Source organism: Staurois parvus, unplaced genomic scaffold (assembly GCF_062004578.1).
Source record: "Staurois parvus isolate SC_StPar_1 unplaced genomic scaffold, SC_StPar_1.0 ptg000297l, whole genome shotgun sequence".
Classification (NCBI taxonomy): Eukaryota; Metazoa; Chordata; class Amphibia; order Anura; family Ranidae; genus Staurois; species Staurois parvus.
Window position 1 is genome coordinate 3,862,834 of NW_028318093.1, and position 23,873 is coordinate 3,886,706.

The 23,873-nt window shown below is 40.8% G+C and overlaps 1 protein-coding gene across 3 annotated transcripts in view; it reads right to left on the reverse strand.

Moving 5' to 3' along the window:
* Positions 1-23,873, reverse strand: part of TRRAP (transformation/transcription domain associated protein) — a 236,450-nt gene that overhangs the window by 12,562 nt on the left and 200,015 nt on the right. For all 3 annotated transcript variants that reach the window (XM_089682734.1, XM_089682733.1, XM_089682735.1), the window contains 5 exons: positions 23,177-23,376; positions 19,217-19,478; positions 12,097-12,322; positions 6,928-7,145; positions 2,884-3,068 (listed from right to left, as the gene is read on the reverse strand). In XM_089682734.1, the coding sequence (XP_089538860.1) occupies positions 2,884-3,068; positions 6,928-7,145; positions 12,097-12,322; positions 19,217-19,478; positions 23,177-23,376 (1,091 nt within the window). The remainder of the gene's footprint in view (positions 1-2,883; positions 3,069-6,927; positions 7,146-12,096; positions 12,323-19,216; positions 19,479-23,176; positions 23,377-23,873) is intronic.

The window sequence follows — 23,873 nt, forward strand, 5'->3', positions numbered from 1 at the left end:
AGGTCCCAGAAGACTATGGGACCATTCACAAGGCGCAGTGCCACTGGTGCATGTGCAGTGGGCACCCAGCTGTGAAGCCACAAGCTGTCTCAGCCGGGTGCACACACTTAGAATGCTGGTGCCAGGAAGCAAGGATGGCCAGTAAAACCGGCTGTGGTAAGTACACCGATGGATCGTGGGAGTGGCTATTTTTTTAAAAGTTAGCAGCTATACTTTTTTGTAGCTACTGACTTTTATTTTTATTAGTTTGTCTGGAGCTCCGCTTTAAACTATTCCATGTATGACATATGCCCTTGTTCAAACCATTATGGAACAGTACTTCATACAGCACTTTACCGTGAGTGACCAATCTGTGGTCAGCATTTGAGTTCTCAGTGTATCAGTTTGATTTATAAGTCTCTTAGATTTATTGTCAGACCCATAATGATGTATACTCTGCATGGCTGCTGCGCTGTACTCAGAATGGTAGTTGGTAAAAATAAATCCTATGTACTTAAAGCCATTTTTCTTATATTCATAAAAGCCATTTACTTCAATTAGGGAACCTGCTTTACTTATTGGACTTTAAGACTTCTGTTATATTAAGCCACAAGGTCTGATGATTCACTATGCATTAATATGCCATGTATGTGGAGCTGAATCTGACTTTGTTAAAGATTACTAATTCTTAAAGGAAAAGTGCACTTTTAAACAACGTGCACTTATCCTTTATGCCTCTTTCCCCTAAACTAATCTAACTTACTCTCCCCTACACAGAAGCATACTTACCCGGATCCAATGGCAGCGGTTCTGCTGTTTGCTTAAAACCATCTAAGTATTCTCTGTCCTGGCCGAGCCTGCACATTACAGACTCAGACTTTTATGGGACTGTCTCAATTATCTATGACCTCAGGACACAGCTCCGTAGAAGTCTGCAGAGCGAGGTAAGTATGGTTCTGTGGAAGGATAGGGTGGATTAGGCAAGGGGGCAAAAAGGATGAAAGCACCTTGTTTTGAAGTGAACTTAACCTTTAATACAGTAGGCTGTCCCCTGTTTGGATAGCAGAAGCAGAAAATACACCAAGGAGTCGGTTATGGTTACAGCTATACTCACTTACCAGAAAAAACAAAAAAATGAAAGAAAAACTACATTTAGTGTTCATGCTATTGTAAAGTGTACAGCTAGCTAAAGTATTTTTTCCCCTCTTAGTTTTGGATAGAGTAGGGAAGAATTAGAACACCTGTCAGGTTTTTTCCACTATCTGCAGCTTCAAAAGATTTCCCCTCACTTATATCCCTATCAAACACCTCTGCATTCTTCAAAAGATCAAATGATAGTCTGAGGCACCATCTTTGCAGAAATCTTTTTCAATCTCAAAATTCTCTGTTAGAATCTTCTGCACGGATTCTATGTTCATGTTCAATTTTTCTGCCATCATTTGCACACTCAATCTTCGATCTGTAAGTACCAGGGTTCGCACTCTGTCCACATTTGTATCTGTCCTTTGCGTTTTTGGCTGCCCACTTTTTGCGTCATTATGGACATTACCCCACCCATTTCTAATCAACCTATGCTATTCAAAAACACTTGATTTCTTCATGGATTGTGCATCATAAGGCTGTTGGAACAGAACTAAAAAGTTTCATTTGCACTTTTGCCAATTTTGATGCAAAATTTGACATTAACCACTTGCCCTCCAGAGGATTTTCCCCCCTTCCTGACCAGGCCATTTTTTTGCGTTACGGCGCTGTGTTACTTTGACCTACAATTGCGCAGTCATGCAATGATGCACCCAAATTAAATTTACGTCCTTTTTTTACCCAAAATAGAGCTTTCTTTCGATAATATTTTATCGCCTGTGTGTTTTTTTTTTTTTTTTTTTTATTTTATAGCCCAAAAAATAAAAGACTGACAATTCTGATAAAAAACACAATATTTTTGACTTTTTGCTTAAAAAAAAAAACAAAAAAAACCCCCAAAAATCACACTACGTGTAAATTAATTGGTTTATGTGAAAATTATAGCCTTTACAAATGGCGGTATATATACACTGGGATTTTTTTTTTTCTTTTTTAATTTTTACTAGTAATGGCGGCGATCAGCGACTTATAGTGGGACTGCAGTGGGCATTCTGACACTGCGGGTAACTGCCTTGGTGTCACTGACATCGCCAGTGACACCAATACAGTGATCAATGCTAATAAAAAGCACGGACACTGTACTATTGCACTGGGCAGGAAGGGGTTAACATGTGTGGCGATCAAAGAGTTAACTGTGTGCTGTTTTGCATACTGGGCCATGTTTGTGCTGCACTGTAAGCACACTGCTATGCACAGCCGTGCAAAGCCGTGTGCAGGAGTTTTCGTGCCAGTCTCTTGTTCAATGAGAATACCTAGCTGGCCAATATGAGAATTTCACTGGACCAATGCTGCAGATAGGCATGGTTCATGCCTCCAGTTTGGATCTCACAGCAGAGTGTAGGTAGTCTCATAAGGGCACTACAGAGGCTTTTCTGGACCAGAGAAATGATACTGGGCACCTTGTCATCTCCCTAATGGCAACACTTTTGGCTATAAAAAAAAATTAAAGGTCAACAAGTTTACTTTAAGAACAGCAAACTAAAATCTCTGGAACTATTTACAGGAAACAGAAGCAGCAAAGAGCATGTAATGAATGTAAGCAAAAAAATGTATCTTTTCATATAGCAGATGACCATGTGCGCGTCAAAAAGCCCTGTCCAGCTGCTCAAGATGACTAAGCTTATAATCATCTTAGGCTGAGCTCATTTACACTGAAATGACATACTTGCATGAAAATGGATACCGCAGGATGATTAAACCACATCAGGGTGTAGAATGCCTCTACAGTGCACCTTCCAAATTCATTAATCAAAGATTCCGTACCTGATGACTGGCTTGAGTCCCTCGCGCTTGAACTGTAGCCAATCTGTCATAGTAACGTGAAATAGGGTTGTCATGCTCGATGCCTTTCTTGGCACAGCGCTGCTTATAGATCTCCACCAAGGAGAGAGAAGAGGGATTGTCTTCAACCAGACGCATCTGCGGTGAGACGGCCACAACACGGGGGACTGGAAATTATTGTTTGGAGAGGGAGTGAGGAAAAGAGAAGAGAGGGAGGGAAATTGATTAATGCAACAGGAAAGTAATGCAGACAGGGAAAGCCATAACACCACTGTGTAAATATCTGTCCGTCCAATAAATTAGCACAGGAAGGCACCTAGCACTTGACATGGAATTCACAGCTATTTCATATTTTAGCTACATAAGACATAATGTAATACTCATAGTCTCCATTAAACACCAGCAAACCCATGTTCAACTCTGCTTTTCATTTCTGGTGAAACACATGAGGTAGAAGTCTGGACCTTCTTATACTCACCTTACAACCTCATCTTGGAGAAACACATTACCTCTATGACAGTGTTGGGATCTACCAGCCAATCGCTAGGTCCACACAGTCATATGGCCAGGAAAAGAAAAGAGATCAATGACCCCAATACTCTTCACACCACCAGTCATTTCTGTTCTTGCTGTGGAAAGGAGCAGCATGGGCGGCATGACCAAAATTATGAACAAATAACTCTGGGACAACCATGCAATAGACTTTTTACGTAGTGAACAATTGCAGCAGTCTACCTCTAGTGCCTTAACTGGGAAATTGTGGATCACCTTTCACCTGTTAGATCAGTGTTTCTCAACCAGGTTGCCGACGTGTGGCACACTAGAGTGCTATTTGTGTTCCCCCAGGATACTGTGAGTACGAGACCCAGTTAGCCCTGGATCAGAGGTGGATGAGAGGAATCTGTGATGAGGGGGCACTGTGGCGATGGGGGTTTCTGGTGTGATGGGAGCACACTGGCATGGGGAACTCTGGTGTGATGGCATGCCTCTATGATAGGGAGAGTCTGATGTGAAGGGGGTCCTCTGACATAAAGGGAGGAAGGCTACCATTGATAACATTTACGTTTTTTACATTTTAGACTGGGGTGCCTCCAGATTTTGCATACTTTTAAACGGTGCCGTGGATGAAGAATGGTTCAGAATCACTGTTAGACCATGTATATACTGTACATACTTCAGTTTGCATACAAGCAGATTATACATCAAATGTTTACAGAGCAATTGCAAATTACATTTGCATTTACCTTACAGTTGCATTTTAGTTAGCTTTGGTAAACATTTAAATGTTCCCCTCAGCCTCTGTTTGGGGATGTTGAACACAAATCCTGATGAAAGTGTTGATAAGTCGAAGCACTACTTGAAAGCCTGCTAACAGCTAGTTTACAATGACAGTCAGCACTCTTGTCAAAGTATAACTAAAAGGCAAAACTTTTTTTTAAGCTTTGGATAGAGTGGAGAAGGATTAGAATACTTGCCAGTTTTTATTGCTATCTCTGCCCCTGTTAGGGAGATTCACCCTATTTGTCCCGTTTACCATCATCATTGAAACATTAAGAGGGGAAATTTTCCAATAGGAACAATAGATCTGGTGACCTAGGGGGCCCAAGGAATTCCCTAAATTTGGAATGGACATTCAAGTTATTAACAAGCAGTAGAGAACTTAAAAACAAGCCTTCACTGACCCTTGGAACTGAAGGCACTGTGGAGCAATGCATGCTCAAAGTTCACAGCAGAAGCACTGAAGTTGGTTGAATCCTCCTCCCAGCAGCTCAGCTCACTATGCTCCCCTGCCCAGAGCTCCTGTTCTACATTACCATTAAAAGATTTGAAGGCTGGCAGGCTGTAGAGTTACTGCTGAGAGGGAGGGACAGAACAACTTGAACATTGTGTTTAAAAGCTAATTATCTGCTTGATACAAATACACAATACTGGAATGTCCATAGCCTGGCCTGAATTACTTTTAAGTTTAAATGTTTAGAAGATTCTAAAGGACATCCCACCAATCAAATTCTGAAATAAGATTAAGAATGTAGACTGATCCTTCCTCCTACTGCTTAGCACAGGGGTCTCCAAACTTCCTAAACAAAGGGCCAGTTTATTGTCCTTCAGACTAGGTGAGCCAGACTGTGGCCAGCAGCAGCAGTGGATACTGTCCTGGCATCAATGGGCATAAACATCGCCACATTTGGTATTAGGGAGAGGAATAGTGGTCCATTGTTATCATTGGGAGAAATAGTGCCCCATGATTGTTGTCAGTGGGAGAAATGGTGCCCCATTGCACTGTTGGTGTCAGCTGGCAAAATAGTGTCTCATGCCAGAGAGAAATAGTCCCCAAGGGCCAGATAAAGGCAAGCAAAGGGCCGCATTTGGCCCCAGGGCCACAGTTTGGAGACCACTGGCTTAGCACACTCACAGCTGTGCAGTGTTTACAACCTCCATCACATTTGCATCCTGTGAAACCATCATGTAGGTGCTGCACCTACCCATAGAGAAAAATGGCCAACCAAAATAAAGACAGAGACGGCCATTATTATCTCTACACCAACAATTACACGTGATGTCAGAGAATACAGAGGGTCCATGCACACTGGTTTTAAAAAAAATGCTGCTCCTAGGTTAGTTGAGCGTTTTGCCTGTAGAAGCAACTAATGTTATCCTATGTATCCATGCACATTAAGGAGTCTAGAGGCGTTTTTTAAGCTAAGCATTTAAAGGCAGAAGCGTTTGAGAACGTTTTGCTGGCAGAAAAAAACCTCAACGCCAATACAAAAATACTCAAAAGTTGTGTTTTTTTTCAGCCAAGAGCAATAGTGTTTTTTTAAGCCCATGTGCATGAAGCCTAAGGATACCTGGGTCCAGAGCAGGTCAGGCAGCGAGAAGCTTAGACTGCATTTGAAGTGCGTGGTGAGGCGGGTAAGAATGAGGAACTGGAATACAGAATTCTGTATTGAATTTCATTATCCTGTTAGAGCAAAGGCTCCAGCTAAGAAACATTTGGGAAGCAGAGAGAAAGCCTTGATGAAGTGGTCTGCGATGTGCTATCTTCCTGATAATTACAGGCTCATTAGCACAAAAGGGATCACGTGTTTTCTGTTCATTAGTCAGTCGGCTCTTGCCTTCTCTTCCCAGTTACTGCAAGCAGGGGGTGAGAATAACCTTCTCTGTGGGCAGCCTCTGCTTTATAATGGGATAAATAACCCTACAGGAGCCTAAGCACTTGAAATTATTTATTAAACATGTATTTATAAAAAAAAAAACATTCTAAAATGCCATCCTATTTTTAGTTACATTTGATGATCTCACTTGTGATTGTATTCTTTTTTGGAAGAGCATCTGCTATTACTAAAAGCATAATTGGCTGGATTAAACAAAGATACAGGAGTGGGGAGATCTATTAAAAAAGACACATAATAAGGTGAACTAAAATAAGCTAGAGGAAATAAAAGTGTCTCTACAGTGGCAAAAAAACAATCACATTTATTTTTCACTGTCAGACCTGGAATAGAGCTTGATGGGTCAAACACAAGGCCCATGTGCCGAGTGGCCCCCGCACTCACCATGAAGCTGCGGCATGCCCCTCGTCTCCGCCCCCACCTTGTCTCAGCAGTTGGCAGCAGAGTGGACAGAACTCCACCTACATATCCTGAGCTTCTTGGTGCAGCCGCAGCCCCCTCTTGTCTCTGCCTCCCATGGGTCAGCATTCAGCAGACTCTGACAGCTGACTCGGCCCTCCCTCTGGCCCTCCTCCAGACCCTGCACTGCCCCCAGCTTCTTGACAGCACAAGGTAAAAGGGGTGCACTGTGATGTAAAGGAGGGTAGGGGGACTCGAATTGAACACAGAGGCAATTATTTATTTATGATAAAAAGTAGATACATTGGTATACTCTTGCAGATACTACTGACCCTTTGAGGGCAACCATAAAGCTGATGTGGTCCATGATGAAATTGAGTCTGACACCCCTGAACTAGAGTATCTCCTGAATGGTGACCAGACAACATATGGAAGACCAAGAAAATCTGTTTACCGGTGAAGAAAAGATGACGTTTTGTGGTCTCCTTTCTTTTTTCTAGGCATGGATTCAGAAGTCTCAGCAGCTGTAAAACCCGCTCCTCCCTGCGGGACTCTGTCAGACAGGCGTCGTTCATGACCAGGTATGGGTAGATCTTGCCATTGTGCCCACGTATGTACAGTCTTCTGGCAGCAGTGTTGTGCTTCTGGACAATCTCTACTCTAGGCATAAATCTATCAGAGATAAAAGTCAGATTATAGATATTTCTATACCATAACTACATTAAGTGCCTAATTTTGAATTTTAGCCTGTCAACTATAATGATGCCAGAATTATATTGTTGGTACCTAGTATAAAAAAAAAAGTGTATCTTTACAGTATGTATGTTGGCTGTGACCACCAAATTCTATATATTCACATACTGTATACATTTACACAAATCTATACTTCACCCCTAAAATCAATGTCTGGCCTGCCCCATCCAATCTTTCACACCTGTTGGTCCATAAATAATACAAGTGACCTTACTGACCACTAATGAGGTCAGGGAGGTGGTAGTAAATGGCTCAGAAATCAAATTCACCGCTGCAGCTGCTGAGTGAATAAAATTGTACCAGAAGTCCCATTTGAGAGGAGATGATCATTAGATCGACTGCTCTCGAATGGGAACGGCCATAGATAGATCGAAATTCAATCAGTCCCTGCTGAACCACCCAAATTTCGATCCATCCATAGCCAGCTTTAGCCTGCCTGACTGTCATACTTGTTCCAGGTCAGTGATTGTCAAATGACATTTGATACTATTGGAGCTACTGGGCTAGCACAACTCTAACTAGGTAAAGCAATGGCAAGCTCCATATTTCCTCAGTACAGGTTTCCTTTTATTAGAGATGTGTTTACTGTAGTACAGTATATCAAAGCTCATTCTGATACCTCTGAAATGATTCCAGAGGAGGCAAGTGATTCTCGGAGTACAGCGCTGAGCGAACTATTGGCGCTTTATAAATACTGTATAATAATAATAATAATAGTGAGCACATTAACCCCCTTAGGTATCTCCGAACAATTGCAAGGTGAGAAGGACCTACATTGAGAGATCATTAATTTGCATTGCTCCTCTATTTCATCACTTAAAAAAAAAAAAAAAAAATGTCTGGTCTATCTTCGAAAACAAGATATGCATTGTCTTATGCAATAGGCAAGTGCTACTAACGATAGAATGGAAGACACTGAAAACACTACACACACTGCGTCACAACATCATTAAAATTGTATTTGGAACATCATTAAAATTGTAGTTGAGCTACATCTGGATGGGAAAAGGTTAAATCACTTGACGCTCTAAAAACAACTAGAATGAGCAAGCTGCTTGAAAAGTATGAGAGCATGTAGAGGCTTAACATAATAGGTTTCAAGCCATAAAATGAGAACCTCTGATTGTGTGTGAAAGGGAAGGTGCGATGAGCACAGCTGTCCTACCAAGCTGTAAATGCATTCTTTCTAGCAGGCAGCAATGTAAAATTACTGGGAAGATGCTAGCGTTCAGAGTCCAAGTTTATATCTTCCAAATTTTCCAGCAGTCTATATCGCTGCTAAAACTTACTTTTATTATTAAATACTGTAATAGTGATAGTAAATGGAAGATATACGTATAACCAGATACATGTACCAATAGGCTTAGTTCTCCATTCTACTGATTTTACTTGCCTGAAACCAGTCAGCCTTAGTGAACACATCTTCAATTATTAGAGTTAACCCTTTAAGGGATTTTTATAAGACCTTTACATGTTTGCTGTTCTATAGTTCAGTTACTATTACATTAATAATTATTAACAAATACCGAATTAAATACAGAGAGATGTGTACATTATTGTTATTACACAGGACTTATATAGCGCCACCAGTTTGCACAGCACTTTATTACTTACCCTACTTAAAGAAGAACTTAACTCCAAAAATGGAGTTTGTTCCTTTCACCACCACCCCCTTTCCCCCACCATTACAAATGTGTGGGGTTTTTTTGAGGGGGGATCATTTTTTTTTCTCTATTGGCCCACCCTCTACTGCCAATCTGGCCTGGGCTAGAATGACGTGTCCCAGGTTCTGTGGCCTCCTCAAATACTTATATCACATCTCCCAGAAGGCTGCAGGACCAGGGACACGGAATAGCCAGAGGGTGAGCCTGGCGTGCCATCGAGAGCTGGCTGCATGAACCTGAAGAAATAGCCAGCTAAAGATGACAAATAGCGGCGTGGGACCCCTGGCTATGTCACCCAAAAGAAATCACAGCAATGCTGGATTCACTTGTGGAGGTAAAAACCAACAATACAGGTTAGGGAAAGAGGGGTGGGGAGGCTAGAGGAAATAGGAACATAGTGGGGGGCATAAGTGCTGCTTTAATTAGGAACTTTTACAGTTGACTCAAAGCTGCTAGAATAAAAACATGAAAGTGCCTCCCTTTAAAGAAAAGATTCAATACTTACCTGTCAGTCTCTGATTTCTTGGAGCTGAATCCTCAGCATCCAACACACTTCTCAAAAATGCCTGCTCCCCCTCTGACTGAAGGTGTTGATGCATTATAACTATAATCCTGGCTGTGCACTTAAAATTTCTAGCAAACTTTTAGAAATTTCTAGGAAAAAAGGACAACTCTGTATGTATGAAAGCGGCAGCGGTCTATCTCCTATCAAGTTTCTGCTACTGTCCAAAAGCCCATTGGGAAGTTTCCCCTCAAACTTTGCAAGGCCATATGTGACAGACCAAGGTTAGTTTTGTAGTCAAGCTGTCATTTTCATCAAGCAATGTGAAAAATCGGTAATTCCTATGGAAAATGCACTAGAGGAGGACACAATGTAGCATCACCTATGCCATTATGGATACTCCAGAAAAATGTGAGCTAGTCCAAATGAAAACAGATTAGATGAAAGTATGAACTCAATATGTTACATTTGTTCTAAGGAGGATGGGGAAATTTGCCCTTAGCAGAAGAGAGGAGTTTATTTCCAATCAAATGAACCTTTCCTGGGAGAAAAAGAGGGTGCAAATTTTTACCTCTTACTGTGCAAAGCTTATTGCCTGGCTGCCAAGCTAACCCTTCATTAGCTGTAGTACTTGCATTACTGATTCATAACAGGTATACAGACAAGAATTTATAACTTATCTCTAACTTTCTTATCGTTCCTAATCTTTGGACTTACTCTTGGTCAGATGTCCCAAAATATTTAAGCCCATGGGTCAGCATAAAAGCCAAGCAATTAGTTTTTTCAGAAGGTGTTGAACAATGGTTGCTTCAACAAATAATGTACAGCCTGTGTAGAAAAGCCTGTCCCCTGCCAACATGCTGCTGAGGAGGACCCTATAATCTGTATCTTTGCAGAGGTTTGAATGCAACTTGTTGAATGAGAACTAGAGGTATCCAATCAGCAGGAGGACTATGAGCTTGCAGAGCTATAGATATAACTCATTAGGAGGTGTCAGACCTCTGCAACCACACTATGGCCTGTTTCACATAGGCTTCAGTTTGTGTAAGAGCAGTGTGGACAGCAACTTTGATAAAGCATTTGTGGTGCTTTCAGCAGGCTTTGTTGAAGCTTTTAAAGTACCATTCAATAGGATCTGTGTTGAGTGCCACTTTAAGTGGAACAATACTCACCACAACTCTAGTGATGCAGTGTCCTCAAGCTCCCTGCCCGACCACTGACATCTTCGGGCGGGCGGCTTACCGGTCCTGACTGCCGGCCACTGTCATTGACCAGGTGGGGATGACATCACTCCTGCACATGATTGGTAGTTCAGTCAGATTCTTCCGGCATTGTCGAATTTGTACACAAAGCAGGGCGTGTACGGTTCACGGTAAAAGGGCGAACAGACAGGTAAGTAGTTTTAATGCAGAAGAGACAAAACATGTCTCTTTTGCATTAAAATTCCTTCCTTTCCACCAATTTAATTACTTAAATGTTCTACTGTAAGCAAGCTGCTAGCAGACTTTCAAAGAGCCTCAGAAAGTGCTGAAGTCTGCTAGCAACCTATTTTAAGTGACTATCAGCACTCCCATTAGGATTTGTATTCAGTATTTACAAACTGGAGCTCTGAAAATGCATTGTCAATGCTTACTGTTCACACTGCTCTTATACAAGCTGAAGACCATGTGAAACAGGCCATAGAGCAAAGGTCCTTCTCTGTAGCATGCTAGCAGAAGGCAGGTTTTCAACACAGGCTGGGGCTGCTTTCTACAGAAAATGAACTGCAAGACATTGTGCACCTTTTGTGTTGATGCACCTGGAATACATTTAGCAGATTTGAACAGTAAGTTCATTTGGATTTTAACAAAAGTTTTCTTCCTCAATGTACTTGAACATTATTCGGTAACAAAAATAGGATGTTCAAAAAACTAGGAGAAAACATAACATATAATTGTAAGAATGAAAGTTATTTTTTATATTAGGATTGAATATATATTATTTTTTAAAATATCTATTTACTCAAAAATATTTTAACTGCAAAATAAAAGCCATCATATTTCAATGAAAATCTATTAGACATTGCTGACAGACATCTAAGTATTAAGCCCTAAATTCAACCTGTTAACACCTTTGTACAGTAAAGGAAAGGATGTTCTGATTCAGCCATTTTGTGATGCCACAGAACACTTTGTAGATCTCTCTCTCTATTCATCTCTAACAACACAATGATGCACTGAGGTAGGACAAAGCGTGTCTATTCAGGCATCTATTCCCTAGCCTCTGCTGCATGTGAAAAGAATTCATTTCTTCCTTCAGTACGTCTTTAAATAAGATTCATTTCCTGCTGTGTCCCTTTAAAAAATATTTTTCTGACCTGGCCTGCTGTTATCTGTCAAGGACTACACTTGGGAAGCCATTAGCCGGCTGCATTCAATTTTTCTTTGTATTCCAGCATTTTACTATCAAGAAAGGACAATGCCCTAGAACTGTCATGGCAACGAGAGAAATGAGAACACATTTCCAGAACAATCAGGTAGCAAGGTAACGCTAAAAGTGGTACCCAAAATGGCAATGTTAATAAACAATTCATCACGGTCTGACAGCAGCAAGGTCACGCAAGTTCCAAACAAAACTTGCTTCAAAGGTGCCGTCAATAGTGTAATCTGTATCATACAAGCAATTGTCTGCATTTCCTTTGTGTCCAGTGCGCCGTCTCATTTACCTGGCAATTTTGATGTAATAATGTGTGGGTTTCGGCATTAGGAATTCCCCTGGAATCTCGACTTCTGCTGTCTGAGCAGAGAAATTGCTCAAGAAGCGGCATTTCTCTTCGATCAGGAAGAATTTAGGTAGTTGCTTCGTTTTGGCCTCCAGAATTTTGATCCACTTTTTCAGTTTGGAAATGAGATTGTGCAGCTTCATGGAACCAGGGACGCTGAAGTCAAAGTCTAAATTGTGGACAGAAAATAATTATTTTAAATAAGCGAGCTGAGAATATTCTTTTTTTTCCAATCAGTAAAAGAATAAATCTTTATAGGCTTTGGATTCATAAAATCGTGGCAAATGACATATGGCTTCCATAAGGGCTATGTCAAACACGCAACTCTATAGCAGAGATTTAAAGCAGCTACAAATCTCTCTGGCAGTTTGCATCTGGCTGTGGAGCTGCTGCTGTAGCTGGCTACAAGACGCTGGTGTGTCATGATCAACAGACGCTGTGTTGGAGAACAGGAAAAGCTAATGAAGCTGAAGATCCTGCAGCTCTCTCCAAGTGTTGCAAAAAGCCAATTACTCACCAATTCAACAAGAAATCACTGCAATCACTGTGACACAGACCTTTCGCTCATTGTAATTCAATTATTCCTAGCAATAACAATGCTAAGGATATAGTTTGCATAAAGGTCACATTGTATGGTCAGTGGCCATTTGTACATGGTTCGTACTAATATTTAAGAGTTTTGGCTGGAATTCTTCAGAGCTGCTGAGATTACACTAGAAAGACTTAAAATTTCCCTCTCACTTCTTTTACCATAGATTTTAATAAGCATGCTAAAAGAAACATACAAACCAAAACAAATCGTATGATACAAAGCAACAACAATCAATAAAGGACAGGGAAACATCACACAACAGCCACAGAGATACACATACAAGACCCGCGTGCTGGGGTCCAGATAATACTATGGAAGGCCGAAAGGCCTGCAACCACTTTCAGAAAATATAAAAGTTACATACAAGAAAGCAACAAAAAGAAAAACACATAGAGTGGTAAGCTCTCATGAGGCAATGTTGTCCTTGAGAATCATAGACCTGTAAGAAGACAATAATAACTGATAGACAATTGGCCTAATATAAACAAACCATTTGAAAGGGCAGAGAAAGAAAAAAAAAAGAATCAAACAGAAAAAACTGGAAAACAAAAAAAAGAAAAAGAAAAAAAGAGCAGAGAAAAAAAAAAAAAGACAGGCCAGCAAAGAAGATGAGTTTGCCTAGGCAGGGGGGAGAGCCGGGAGACACAATCCCCACATAAGGGGAGTGGAGAGGCAAAACCCAACATATCATAGATTAGTACGTAACCTCTCACTTTTTTAAAAATAATAATTTAAAAAACACAGTTAAAGCGATTGTAAATATCAGACATAAAATATGAACAAAGCACATCCCTCTATAGTGTGTACTTGTCTCAATTAAGAGCACCAAATTTAATTTTATTTGCTGCTTCCTTCCTCTACCCTCAGCATGAATCACTCTTGAAAGGTTTTCCTGACATGAAGAGAAAAAAGGTGAAAGGGGGGGAGGACCTCAATCACATAGCCTGTGATTGACAGTCTCAGCTCTGTTCCTGTGTGCTGTGTGATGAGGGGTGTGTGCCTTCCCTCCAACCAGCTCTCCTTTCAGTAGCTTCAACTCTCTACCCACTTATTTTTGAAAGCTCAGACATGCTTTATGACTTCTGGACTTTGAATGGATGTAGGGAAGAGAGGACTAAAGATAGACAGTTACAACTTTTGTAGGATTTACTCCACATCTTATTGTCATATCCTACTATCCTACCTATTAACCCTTTGGGAACCATTTATCTGTCCATTCCTAGGTACAATAAGCTTTTAAACTAAGTATGCTGTCTGAATTTTTTTCTACAGAATATTTTTAACCCTCTCAGAGTCTAACCATTCTCCAAGAATTATAGGTCAGTCTCCTAGCCCTGATCACACAATCTCTCTTTTATAGACATAAGTACTGACCACTTTTACTTAGGGGCTACCACAACAAAAAGGATGAGTAACTACATTGATAGATTTCTCTTATCGTTTTATTAGGTATGTTTCATGTCTATATAATTTGATAATATGGAAAATGTTTGAATATTTTTTATAATTCGTTATATTCATACTGTATATCGCAAATGATTTATTAATGTACATTACTTACATTATTTATTGTAATGTTTAACTTGTTTGGATAGGTCTTAATATTTAGTATACACATATATTGCTTTACATTTTTTATTACTGATGACTCCTCATTTGTTCTTTACATGAAGATATAGTTTTTGGGGGTTTTTTGCTTTTTTTTATAGTTTTTGTCTTGTATCATTTAAAATTCAATGTGTGGGTAGGTTTTCATGTTATATACCATTTGTAATATGATTTTAGAGACTAAATGAGGATTTCACTTTATATTGAAACTATATTTAACACCACAGATTTTTGCTTTGCACAAATCCTATGGACTGGCTATGAGTTTTTACCATGTATCCTTCTTTCTATATACTAGCCCTAAAAGAACGCGTTGGCTCTTCTTGTTTACGTTTATCTTAAATAAACTCCTATAAAATTAATCAAGTGAGACCTTTTTTTTGGACATCAGGCATTCCTCTCCAATCACCCAAGTGTTATTTCATCTCTGTTTATAAACCTTTACATATACCCAGCCAAGTGACTGGTCTCAGGTGATAATCATGTGAATACTTATCTGTTCAGCAGTCTATACCACAGATCTTCACTCTATTGCCGAGGTAAGAATCACTGAAGAATATCTTGTATCTTACACTATCTGGAGTGTCAGATGCCAGATTACTCCCACTGACCACTATATCACCACACTAGTGATGCAGGGGCAGGTATTCTAATTATTCTAACTGGGGACCAAGTTGGGCATCCAACACACACAGATGTTTTGTGAATGTAGAAGATTCTTTGGCAGCAGTTTTGGGTAGACGGGAAATTTTTCAAATTACCATCTATGTCACTGTTGGGGAGATTTACTCCCATATTTTGGCCTAGTGCCCGCTGTTACTAAAACAGAAGGGGAAATTAACATTTTATAGCTTTCAGTAAAACAGTAATAGAGTGATATTTTCCCAATGGGGACACTTTTACCAGTGCCAACTGTCAAATGTGGGACCCCTATTTAACTCAGGGGAGATACCAGATCACCCCCTATTGTATCTTCAGGGTAGATAGTGAGTAAAAACCTCCCCAGCAGGGTCACAGACAGCAATAAAAATGACACTTTATAAGTCTTCCCTACTCTATCCAAAACTTTAAAAGGTTTAGTAGGAGTTTCAGTTTAAGATATTAAAAACCTGCTAAGACAGCTGTAAGAATGAGAGTCCCTTGTGAAAAAGATTTGCCAAATATCTAGAAGACAACAGCGAGTTGCTGTAACTGCTACACTGAAAAGATAATTTGATTACTGAAAAGCCTTATTTCGCATCAACGAAAAATCATCAGATCAAAGACATGCTGGTATCTTACTTGGCTCCTGTCTAAATTGATCCTTGTATGTGTATGTATGAATGTGAGTTAGGGACCTTAGATTGTAAGCTCGAGGGCAGACCCTGATGTGAATTGTAAAATGATGTGTAAATTTTCAGTGCTATAGACAAATATAGAAATAAATATGTTTTTCTGGGAAATGACAGCCCCTTTCATATGTGATATGCCCCCATTTGTCCACTAGTCAAAACAGAGCTTTCTTTTTCATCCTAGAGCCAAGAAAAGATTTTAACTACATAAAAAGATCTTCTAAGGTTAATAAAGTGAGTCTTCCTCCCAGTCATTCTCTATTGTGAAAGAATTTTCCTTAAGCAAAGTAAAGCCATTAAACAGAAAGAAGACAAAAAAAATATCAGAGCATTAACTGCAATTGAATTTCTGATAGTGTGCAAACAATCACCGGGACTGAAAGAATCCACTGCTGCCTTTTAGCCTGCTGGCCTTCATCCATTAAATTTAATCACATGGTTCACGTCTTCCATTATCTACTGTCATGCAACTGCAGTGCCACACAGACTGCATCACAGAGAGCTTATTGGGTGTGAGAAATATAGGTCATATTTAAAGCTGGAAGATACTTTCATGTGAGTCCCATCAGCCAATTTCCCAATTACAGTCACAACAAAGCAGAAGAGACTGGCGCACTACTAGATATACTAAGAGGAGGTGCTGACCTTGACTATGCGACATAGTTTGATATAAAACACACTTGCAGATGTATTTATCAAAAGAAAAGATACACTAAGGGCCACAAAAGCCCAAACTATTACAAAGACCCCTTCTCAAGCCGTGGGGCACTGGAACACATGTAAGAGAATGCCTGGGAGAAAATGACTGGTTGCTATAGACAAGACCAATTTGCTTCACTGTGCCCCTGGAGTGTCAAAGTCTCATTTTGATTCCATTCAACTTAGGCACATTTGCTATGAAGGTCTGCAGAAATTGGAGTTGTCTAGCACAGTGTTTTTCAACCTTTTTTGTGCAAAGGCACACTTTTTTCATGAAAAAAATCACGAGGCACACCACCATTAGAAAATGTTAAAAAAATTTATTGAAAAACTTTTTGACTTGAGGGCCGCAATGGGTTCATATATTGGACCCGGGGGCCGGACCAAGAGTAGATGAATGATGTGTATGTGTCATCCATAGTAAGTATAGTAATATTCCCCCATAGTAATTAATCCCCCATATAGTAATTCATCCCCCATAGTAATTCATCCCCCATATAGTAATTCATCCCCCATATTAATTAATCCCCCATATAGTAATTTATCCCCCATATAGTAATTCATCCCCCATATAGTAATTCATCCCCCATATAATAATTCATCCCCCATATAGTAATTCATCCCCCATATAGTAATTCATCCCCCATAGTAATTCATCCCCCATATAGTAATTCATCCCCCATAGTAATTCATCCCCCATATTAAGTCCCCAAGCCCCCCCTGTGTCAATTCACTTACCTTTGCTCCGCGCGTTCCTCTCGCCGTTCCGGTGTAGTATGAAAATCTGTCTCCTATGAGGATCTGTCCCCCTCGACGTATCTGCGCATGTGCCAGTTTCAGGCATTAGCAGCCGATCGGCGATCTCCGGCACATGCGCAGATACGTCGAGGGGGACAGATCATCCTGACAGTATCACGCTCCACGGGCCGGATTAAAAGGTCCGCCGGGCCGTATACGGCCCGCGGGCCATAGTTTGCCCATTGCTGTTCTAATGATTGGTCTATTTGTGAGCTGAGGCCACATGTTACGGATGAAATTGCAATTTTTCCCACGGCACACCAGACAATATCTCACGGCACACTAGTGTGCCGCGGCACAGTGGTTGAAAAACGCTGGTCTAGCAAAATGTCTGCTGTTTATATGGGCACTGCCTAATGCAGGCTGGTGCAACAGAACAGTGTGTTCCCTTTACATTGATCCATATACCAAGATAGAGGGGCACACACGTCACAGAACTTGGGTCTAAACAAAAATATATCTACCGGCTGCCACTGTTGACATACTGAGGGGGCTTGGCTAAACATGTCAGCATGTGAATGATGGTTGGAGTTATGGGACACAAACAGTAAGTGTCTTTTCACACTCCGAAAACTGTAATATTCCTGAAACTGCGGTATTGGCCACATTAGATGAAAAAACAGTGTTTAGCAAAGTTCATTAATGCAATGTTCATTTTGATAATTTAATTTCAAGGACTTAAATGAGCCTCTGCTTTTCCCATGCAGAGTAACACAACAGGTTCACTTTAAAATAACATAAAAATAGTGCAGCGCTATTAGTAGTGATAGTAAAACAGATATGAGTCCACTTAAAGTCTTGGTCATAGGAACGTGTCCAGTGACAAGTAAGGATTCAAAGATGGTGATCCGTGTGGAAAACGGGTGAAAAACGCACTCACCAGAAACAAGAGACATAAACGCAGTGTGCATCTAGAGCTCATGGATCCTCAATCCAGAAGGGAATAAAGCTGGTCCGGTTACAGGAAAAATGGATCCCTCCTCTATGGATGCAGCAACAGATCCTCCTCTTCCCAGTTAGGTGTAGGATTCCAAGATCAGGGTTAGTCTATCTGCACCACATATGAGACCACAGATCCATGGCTATACTAACACAGAGCTACAGCATGTCCCGGAAGAAGAGACGCTTCTCCAAAACACTTCCTGCTGGTTGTTTCTGGTGAGTGCGTTTTTCAGCCGTTTTCCACACGGATCACCAACTTTGAATCCTTACTTGTCACTGGACACGTTCCTATGACCAAGACTTTAAGTGGACTCATATCTGTTTTACTATCACTACTAATAGCGCTGCACTATTTTTATGTTATTCTATTTTAAGTATATATCGGTTGCTTAGAGTGCTTAGCCGCTTTCAAGACTAGCGCTCACTGTTCTTTTCCCTATTTGAGGTTCACTTTAAAGCCCAACTCCAAGTGGGGAAAAAAAAAAAAAGTTTTCCCTTGCAGTGGGACTGGGCCGCCTTACCTGTGCAGCTATTGGCAGCTGGGGATGGCAATCACTGGGTCCTGGCCAGCACACAGTGATCGTCAGCAAAGCTGACAGTGGAGAGACCTGTGTGTAAACACAGGTCTCTCTCCTGTTAGCATGGACATGCTGCTTTGTGTCTCTGCACAGCAGAGATACAAAACAGCATGTCTCCAAAGTAAAACACATACAGCACACTGTTAAGCTTTTCATCGCCACAGATGTTGACCCCCTTCCTGCCCAGTGTCATTAGAAGTGTAAGTGCTTTTTATTAGCACTGGTCCCTGTATTAGTGGCACTGGGGATATCAGTGGCAGTTAGTCAGTTCCCACCCAGTGTCAGAATTGCCCGCCATAGTCCCGCTATAAGTTGCTAATCGCTATTACTAGTACAAAAAAAAAATCCTGCTGCGGATTTGCTCTGAATGGGAAAGGCTCAGATTTAAATTAGGTGGCGCTGCCAGCATCTATCACATTTATTATCTGAAGTATTAAAAGAAAAAAAAGAAAAGGAAAAGAGAGCAGAAGACAGTTAAATATAGTGGGACAGCAGAACAAATGTAAAGACAGTACCTGTGGTGAACTGGCTCTTTAGCTTCTGGAAGACTGGGTCTTGTGCTGTAGCTTGGGCCCTCCTGGCCAATGACTCAGAGGCAGCACTAGAAAACATGGTGGACACATTGGAGACGTTCTCCAGCCCCACTCCGAATGTGCTCACCAACTTTTTCACAAAGTTCAGGGTATGAGGGGTGATTTTAGCATCAGAAACTGCCCCGCTTTTCTCAAAGGCCACAGAGTAACACTTGGCAAGTCCCTGTTGCAGTTGACGCAGGACCTGCAATAGTCACAATGTTAGAAGGACATTAAATATAATCTCATATATGTCATAAATGGCAAGTTCACAAAACAAATATATAATCTAATTATGCAGCCAAAATATTAACTCTGACAGTTCAATGGATCTATGCCATCTAGGGTACAAATTTAAACAGGACAGAAGCTGGTACCTACAGTGCCTTGAAATAGTATTCATACCCCTTGAAATTTTCCACATTTTGTCATGTTACAAACAAAAACATAAATGTATTTTATTGGGGTTTTATGTGATAGACCAACACAAAGTGGTACAAAATTGTAAAGTGTAAGGAAAAGGATAACTGGTTTCTCAACATTTTTTACAAATAAATATCTGAAAAGCGTGGCGTGCATTTGTATTCAGCCCCCCTGAATCAATACTTTGTAGAACCACCTTTCGCTGCAATTACAGCTGCAAGTCTTTTTGGGTATGTCTCTACCAGCTTTGCACATCTAGAGAGGGACATTTTTGCCCATTCTTCTTTGCAAAATAATAGAACTGTCAGATTGGATGGAGAGCATCTGTTAACAGCAATTTTCAAGTCTTGCCACAGATTCTCAATTGGATTTAGGTCTGGACTTTGACTGGGCCATTCTAACACATGAATATGCTTTGATTTAAACCATTCCATTGTAGTTCTGCATGTATGTTTAGGGTCGTTTCCTGCAGGAAGGTGAACTTCCGCCACAGTCTTTTGCAGACTGTAACAGGTTTTCTTCAAAGATTGCCCTGTATTTGGCTCCATCCATCTTCCCATTAACTATGATCAGCTTCCCTGTCCCTGCTGAAGAAAAGCTTCCCTACATCATGATTCTGCCACCACCATGTTTCACGGTGGGGATGGTGTGTTCAGGATGATGTGCAGTGTTAGTTTTCTGCAACACATAGCATTTTGCTTTTAAGCCAAAAAGTTAAATTTTGGTCTCATCTGACCAGAGCACCTTCTTCCACGTTTGCTGTGTCCCCCACATGGCTTCTTGAAAACTGCAAATGGGACTTCCTATGGCTTTCTTTTAACAATGCTCTCTAGTTCCCATGTCACCTCCTCCCATGCCCGCCTCCAGGACCTTTCTCAAGCTTTTCCCCTATCCTATGGAACTCCCTACCCCAATCTGTGCTACTATCTCTTAATCTATCCACCTTTAGACGATCCCTGAAAACCATTCTCTTTAAAGAAGCCTATCCTGCTTCTAACTAGTAAACTGGCTTTTATTTCCTCCATCAGCTCATCCCCCCACAGCTATTACCTTTTGTATCATTCAACCCTTCCTACCTAGATTGTAAGCTCTAACGAACAGGGCCCTCTGTTCCCTCTTGTACCATATTGTATTGTAACTGTTATGTCTACCTTCATTTTGTAAAGCGCTGCTCAAACTGTTGGCGCTATATAAATCCTGTAAAATAATAATAACAATGGCTTTCTTCTTGCCACTCTTCCATTAAGGCCAGATTTGTGGAGTGCATGACTAATAGTTGTCCTGTAGACCGATTCTCCCACCTGAGCTGTGGATCTCTATAGCTCCTCTAGAGTTACCATGGGCCTGTTGGCTACTTCTCTGATTAATGCTCTCCTTGCCCGGCCTGTCAGATTAGGTGGACAGCCATGTCTTAGGTTTGCTGTTGTGTCAAACTCTTTCCGTTTTCGGATGATGGATTGAATAGTACTCAGTGAGATGTTCAAAGCTTGGAATATTTTTTTTTTACAACCTAACCCTGCTTTAAACTTCTCCACAACGTTATTGCTGACCTGTCTGGTGTGTTCCTTGGCAGTCATGATTCTGTTTGTTTGCTAATGTTCTCTAACAAACCTCTGAGGGCTTCACAGAACAGCTGTATTTATACTGTGATTACATTACACACAGGTGGACTCTACTAATTAGGCGACTTCTGAAGGCAATTATAGTTCCTCTAGATTTTAGTTAGGGGTATCAGAGTAAAGGGGGCTGAATACAAATGCACGCCGTACTTTTCATATAATTGTAAAAATTTTTGAAAACCATTTATCAGTTTCCTTCCACTTCACAATTATGTACCACTTTGTGTTGGTCTGTCACAGTGGTCTCCAATTTGCGGCCCGGGTGCCAGATGTGGCCCTTGGCTTGCATTTATCTGGCCCTTGAAGCACTATTCTACAAACTGACAACACTGATGGGGCACTATTCTTTCCATTGATAGCGACAATGTGGCACTATTCCTTCCATTCAAACCAATGATCAGGACCGATTTCTCTCTCTCAAACCAATAATAGAGCATTGTTTATGCCCACTGATGTTGGAGCATCTTCTACTGCCACTGGTCACAGTCCGACCCCCCCTAAAGTCTGAAGAATTGTAGACTGGATCTTTGCTTAGAAAGTATGGAGACCACTGGTTTATCACATAACAGCCCAATAAAATACATTCCTGTTTTTGGTTTTAACATGACAAAATGTGGAAAATTTCAAGGGGTATGAATACTTTTTTAAGGCACTGTATTTAATGAGCATAGTCTAAGCAACCAATACAAGTTCTGTACTACTCCTTACACTGATATGTGCTTGCTAGAATATTCACATCCAACTTATAATAAAAATCTCAATTGGCAAAGCACTTTTTTCCTACAAACCTACCTGTATTGAAAAATTAGTATGAATGGCTTCCACCAAAAACTGGAAAATATTTTTCTATGCAACTTGGGGTTGTCTGACATTCCAGCATTCATCAAGTGTACCCAGTGTTTGAAAACCCCACACACACTTATTGGCCTCCTAGGTGCAGTGAGATCATTGGCTCTAACAAGATGTTACCTAGGCTCTTTGTATTGAGGGCAGAATAGCTGCGATTCTGCCTGCAATCCCAAAACGCTCTGCAAAACCGCACCACACTTGTTCAGGTGCCACTCATTTTCAATAGCACCTAAAAGCAGTGCGGTTCTACCACGATTGGTGCCTGTATTGTGAATGGTGACTCAGGTTGTGTTTATTTACATTGAATGTCCATTACTGAGAGATTTGGACGAAAAAAACAAACCACACACACAAAAATTAGAACATTCAAATTCTTAAAAACAGATGTTCGGTAGGATCCTTTAAAGCCCAAGTCTGGCAATTCTGACTGTCCCTCAGCGTCCCCGTGTCCAGTGCATGGCTATGGACTCTGCATCAATCTTGATGTTGTCAGGACTTTAGAATACTGGGGGATGGGGGAGAAAATGCTGTGGAAACCGATCTAGCAGTGCAGAGGAGTGGAGGATCTTGTAAGTAAACCTACTTTAACATGCCCTCTAGACCTAAAGGGGGAAGAGTCCAATGCAGCCCTACTGTAAGGAAGAATTTTCAAGTTTCTGGGAGCTGGGCTCTAAATTTGTTAACAGTTAGGCCCTTCTAAGGACATCTCATAATCAACCATTAGCTTGTTGCCAGTTTGTGATTGAATACAGATAGGCAGTTTGCATGCTGCTAGTTTGCTAGTTATAAATAAGTTCTTGAAAGGAATCTGTCATAAAGCAGATCACCTAGGACATGAACATCACTCATGAAAAGTTCAGGTGGAGGTTCGCTGCTCTGAAAATATTATAATTGGCACTCAGAGTGCCAGACACCTTTAAAGGTGTTTTGCTTTAGGGTACATTTCCTGAAAAACTGTGTTTGATGCATGACCCTCTATCTAGGTGAACCTACACTTCCACGCTGCACTTGCCTCTTCATGCCAGTTTTCTCTGAACCAAACCATCTGGTCTACGATGCCCTCCAGCGATGACAACAGAGTGGGGTGCAGCTCCCGTTGCATGTGCATGATTCTGCTGCACCTCCACATGGGTGCTGTGGCTCTGATTGGTCCTGGGTCAGAAGCAGAATGTGACTGAGTGCCGACTGAACTCGGCTGGTGCTGTCCAGAGTCTGTAAGGCAATGACACAATCAAACCATTATTAGTGATATTATCACATCAGCTACATGCCTCTTTCCATTTTTTGTTGCAAGTGTACTTAAAACATTTAAGGGTATCACGCTTTTTAAATCCTTAATTTTTAACAAAATTACATCAGCCAGAAGGATTCTGTAAGGGATTGCACAAAACGTTAAGAACTATCACTTCAGAGAGAGAACAGTAGTATTATAATATATAATGTGGCAAATTGTTATCTCCTTGCAAAGCTTCACTATCATAAAATTGTGAAAATGGAGACCCAGATTATTCCAGGTGCCCACTCATAACTGATCATTTTTACAACACATGCAGAAAGAGGCTTATGGAACAACATGTCAGTCTTGGACACGTACAGCAACATTTTCAACACATTGTCAATTGGATGGATTCAGATTTTAGGCAGTTGCCAAATATCTCTGTTGGAGCATGAAATAATGAAAATTACAGATACATCAATTTAGTCCCCTT